The 4,981-nt window shown below is 63.2% G+C and overlaps 1 protein-coding gene across 1 annotated transcript in view; it reads left to right on the forward strand.

Moving 5' to 3' along the window:
* Window positions 1-4,981, forward strand: part of LOC102897264 (E3 ubiquitin-protein ligase PDZRN3) — a 96,743-nt gene that overhangs the window by 67,081 nt on the left and 24,681 nt on the right. The window contains exons 6-11 of the mRNA XM_025044835.1: window positions 897-995; window positions 1,382-1,444; window positions 2,926-3,024; window positions 4,038-4,154; window positions 4,628-4,780; window positions 4,828-4,977. Of these exons, the coding sequence (XP_024900603.1) occupies window positions 897-995; window positions 1,382-1,444; window positions 2,926-3,024; window positions 4,038-4,154; window positions 4,628-4,780; window positions 4,828-4,977 (681 nt within the window). The remainder of the gene's footprint in view (window positions 1-896; window positions 996-1,381; window positions 1,445-2,925; window positions 3,025-4,037; window positions 4,155-4,627; window positions 4,781-4,827; window positions 4,978-4,981) is intronic.

The raw sequence follows: 4,981 nt of genomic DNA on the forward strand, positions 1-4,981 counted from the left end.
CTCCCATGCTCAGCCCCGCCTCCCATCCCACACTCAATACCCTGCACAGAGCTTTGGTCCCATCCCAGGCCCTTGGTACCTGCCGTTCTGCCTGCAGTGCTCGTGGTTCTGGGCACCTGCCCTTCACAGGGAGGGGTAAGGAACTGCCTGTCACACAGCCGATCTGAGTTCACCACTGACAACTGCACTCTGCCACCCTCCAGGAAGAGCCCGGAGACGGATTGCTCGGTCCCCAGAGACGCCGTCAGGGCCGTCGCAAACTTCCCAAGGCTCCGACCGGCTTTTAAGTTCTGACTTCACCCCGCAGCACAGACTCCCCGGCAGACGCGGCAGTGCCCCTGCGTGATGCGTCTCACACTGGGGATCATCGTTTGTATTTAATGTGCAGTGATAGCGGCTGAAACTCATCTCTCGAGCGTAAATGCCACGGCTGCCGTGGAAAAGCATCCGTGGCACCCTGTCACGTCACCCTCCTTCCTTGGATCAGTGTGTGTGTGATCAGTTCGCACTTTCTGTCACTGTGAACATGAAGGTGACAGCGTGAAACAATGTAACCAAACACGTTGGAAACGGCCGCAGTGAAACGGCTGGCCGGCCAGGGCCGTGGGATCGTCCTGTCTGGCGGACCCCGAAAGCATGCCTTTTAAAAGCCTGCCCCAAAAGTCCTGATGCTGATCATTTTGGGGGGGGATCCATAAGATAACTGTTCTCAGAGCGACTCGATGTTGAGCGGACGCCCGGAAACGCCCTGGGTGCTGGCCCGCGCGTGGTGGGCCCTCCCAGCGGTTGACCACAGAGCCTCGGTTCGTTAGTTAAACACAGTATTTTTAAAGCATCGGAAGTTGTCCTGCTGGCACTGCCCGCAGGGCCTCACTGGGGACCCCTTTCTCTGTCAGGAAGTGGCTCTGTGCAGGACGAGCAGCCAGGACAAGCTGGGGCTCACGGTGTGCTACCGCACAGACGACGAGGACGACATTGGGATTTTCGTGAGCGAGGTAGGTGGGCGAGACCCGACGAGGTGTTCACTGTCCCCTCTTATGAGTTAGCCAGCCCTGCCTCTGGCTCACTGAGCACCCTGGGGAAAGACGCAGATGCCTCTCTGTCCCCTGCATCATGCTCGGCGGAGCTGCAGCCTTTACCGGGCTCGGGGTCGGTGCTGGCACGGGACGCGGAGAAGCCAAGGTGGGCTGTGAGGTGGAGCCGTCCGCGTGGTTTCGTGTGCCCAGCCGAGGGGACGGGAGGCCTCATCTGGCCGCCCACCGAGTCTGGTCTGTTTCTGTGCCCAGCGAGGACGAAGGGGTGGGCATGGCTGTGGGGCACAGCCGTTGTCATGCGTGTCGAGGTGTCTGCCTGGCGCTGAGATGCGTGCTGTGTGTTCCAGATCGACCCGCACGGCATCGCGGCCAAGGACGGGCGCATCCGGGAAGGAGACCGCATCATTCAGGTAGGTCGGCTTCTGGCCGCTGGCCTTGCCCGCTGCCTCTCCAGAAAGAGCAGGCCAGTTCCAACAAGCTCGAGGGGTACGAGCGGGTGCCGGCCAGACGTGGGGTGACGGGGAGCTCGGCTGTGGGCAGTGACGTGCACCAGGCAGCAGAGGCCTGAGCGGGCGGGAGGGCACCCGCAGCAGTCCTGCCCGGCACCCCAGACGACTCGGGAGTAGGTCTCCCCACGACGGGCGTGTGACTTGGGAACCTGAGCACTGCCGTTTCAGGAGTCTCGGAAGGGTTAGTGCTGGACCGAGGGCTTCATTGTCTTTAAAACGGGAATGTTTTCGGAAAAGGTAGGGTCTCGGAGGGCTTAGTGCTGGACCGAGGACTTCAGGTTTGGTTTTGTCTTTAAAACGGGAATGTTTTCGGAAAAGGTAGTGAAATCGATCGAGAAGGTTTTCACTTTCTGGGACTCGGCGTTTAACCGTTAAGCAGACTGGCTTCTCGGGGTCCTGCCCCCTCCCCCAGCCCTGTTGCTCTTTCGAACCAAAATGAGACGCTCCCGTCGGCCAGCGTCCGAGCCGCACGGGAACCCAGGCACTGAGTTCAGCGCATCCCGCGAGCTCGGCTCTGCCCCGGCCCGGCGGGCACCCGCAGCTTTGTCCCTGGGAGCGACTGTGGTCTACATGTCCTCAGCCTTCCGCCCACACCTCCCTGCTCAGGGTCCGTCTGGCGGGCGACCCAGAGCTGCACTTCGAAGGTCCCTTCCTTTCGGGGTGCTGTTGTTTTCTGCCCACACTCCCTGTGGGCAGGGAGGTGCTGGGTCCCCACATGGCCCTCACCGCCTCCACGTGTCTCCTTGTCACCGAGACCCATCGCCCCCAGTGGGAGTCACCCCGTCGCTGCCTGAGCTCAGAGTTTCCGGGGCAAGGAGCAGAAACCCATGCGGGGTACTCGGGCGTGATGGCGAGAGAGGTCGTCACGCCTGACCCGTCCCGCCTAAAGAAGCAGGAGTGCCCACTGGGGCGCGGACCGGCCTGCACAGCTCTGTTTCCTTCTCTGCCCTCGACTGCCGCGGCACCCCCAGACCTGTCCCACTGCACCCCCAGACCTGTCCCGCTGCTCTTGCTTTACCCAAAAATACCCTTCGTGACACGTCAGTACGTTCCGCTCACACACACTCCTGCCAGACCATGCCGTCCGGCGACGCTGCTCAGACACCCCTTCTTCACAGCACTGCGATTTTTCTCGGTGCCGCTCCTGGGGTCCTGGCCACTTCTGTTCCCACGGCTTCCACTGCGCACTCACCGTGGTCGGGGGACTCCGTCCTGGGCTGCATCGATCTGGGCGGGCCCTTCCCTCTGAATGCCAGCGTCCCGCCCAAGCCCGTGGAAGTCCTGGGCCCTAGCTGCGAGCGGTCCCAGCGGGAGCAGCGTGGAGTGGCTTTGCCCGATCTCATGACGCATTTGTCACCCCCACCTCCTCCTCCTCCTCTAAGATCAACGGGCTAGCGGTGCACAACCGAGAGCAGGCCGTGGCCGCCCTCGCCAGCAAGGACAAGAGCTTCAGCTTGCTGATCGCGCGGCCCGAGCTCCAGGTGAGTCCGCGTCTTGCGCCCGAAGCTGGGTCTGTGTTTCTCCTCAGAAGCCCCTACAGCAGCCGTCCCTGACCTTTGTGGCACCAGGGACCGGGGCTCCCGTGAGCATCTAACCCCTGATGACCTGAGGCGGAGCCGAGGCGGTGATGCCGGCTCTGGGGGGCAGCTGCACATGCAGATGAAGCTTCGCTCGCTCACCTACCGCTCATCTCCTGCTGCGCGGCCCGGTTCCTAACAGGCCAGGGACCGGTACTGGTCCGCAGCCTCGGGGTTGGGGACCCCTACCCTACAGGACGTTGTGTGCGTATGAAGTCTGAGCCTTCAGGCACATTGTACCTGGAAAGGTGGTCTCACAGCTGTGACTCAGAAGCTGCTTTGTGTTTTAATCTCCAAGGCTGGTGCTGACACTCTTGGCACCTACACTGGGGCCCAACAAGTCCAGTAGCACAGGGACCCTGTGAAGGAGAGGGGGATGGGGACCCCCGCCAGGGTCACGGCCATGCAGACGTTTGCCATTGGGGCCTGGGGGTGCTCCAGCCGGGACCATGTGTCTCCCTCGCAGTGGCAGGGACGGTACAGGATGGGGACAGCGGTCATTAGGACTGGACTGACAGCTGGAATTTGGCTGAGAGTAAATTTCAGGTGCTCCCATCACAAAACAATAGTGACCGTGAGGTGACGTCCGGAGCTGGGCTCATCATTGCACCACGTGTGTCTGCACGAGTCGCGGAGCCCGCCTTGACTGTCATTCACTTTTCTTTTTAAAAACGAGAGAAACATGGGCCAACAAACTTTTTATTGAACAAAAACAAGAGGCCGGATTTGGCCCACGGGCTGTGCAAGGACCCTGCGTGGCGTGCGTGGACGGGGGGCGGGCCCGGGTCCCGGCGGACAGCACAGCGGCCAGGTGGCCCAGGAAGGCCTTTCCCAGGGATTTTCTTTTCTAAAAACAAACGGGGCGAATGAAGGCGAAGGCCTGTCTTCTGAGGCCGTGTCACTGCCACTTTCCCCAGCTGGACGAGGCCTGGATGGACGACGACAGAAACGATTTTCTGGACGACCTGCACTTGGACATGCTGGAGGAGCAGCACCACCAGGCCATGCGGGTCACAGCCAGCGTGCTCCCCCAGGTAGGCGGCCGGCCCCGCCCTCGGAGCTGCGGGAGAGCCTGCCCTGGGTGGGTGGCAGGCACCCTGCTGGGAAGGCCACCGAGAGCCATCCGTTCGCCTGGGAGGCCCCGCTGCAGTGCCCTCCCCACCCTAAGCTCACCGGCCATCTGGGGCGCAGCAGCAAGGCGGGGGCTGCTGGCCTCCCAGCCTGCTGTGGACACACGGGCGGGCAGCGCTGCGCAGCTCAGAGACGAGGGTCACGCAGGCCAGTGGCCTGAGCGGCTCAGCACCCTCCCACTTCCTCTGTGTCCCCACATCACCCCAGTGGCCGTGGTGAGCTAGAGCCGGCCCTGCGGGGTCCAGCGTGGTGAGGTGACCCCGCAGGGTCGGGCTGGCAGGTCCAGGCATGCCTGGCTAACTCCGCCTGGCCAGCAGGACGCCCGGGGGGTACGGAGCGGCCCTCCGCAGCGCTGTCCCCGATTTCCCTTGTGCAGAAGCCGCAGGAGGAGGACGGGGGCACCACAGACACCGCCACCATCCTGTCCAACCAGCACGAGAAGGACAGCGGGCTGGGCCGGACCGACGACAGCACTCGCAACGACGAGAGCTCTGAGCCCGAGAACAACGGCGACGAGGCGCCCGCGGCGGTACGGAGCGGCCCTCCGCAGCGCTGTCCCCGATTTCCCTTGTGCAGAAGCCGCAGGAGGAGGACGGGGGCACCACAGACACCGCCACCATCCTGTCCAACCAGCACGAGAAGGACAGCGGGCTGGGCCGGACCGACGACAGCACTCGCAACGACGAGAGCTCTGAGCCCGAGAACAACGGCGACGAGGCGCCCGCGGCGC

The sequence above is a fragment of the Pteropus alecto genome, unplaced genomic scaffold (assembly GCF_000325575.1).
Source record: "Pteropus alecto unplaced genomic scaffold, ASM32557v1 scaffold53, whole genome shotgun sequence".
NCBI lineage: Eukaryota > Metazoa > Chordata > Mammalia > Chiroptera > Pteropodidae > Pteropus > Pteropus alecto.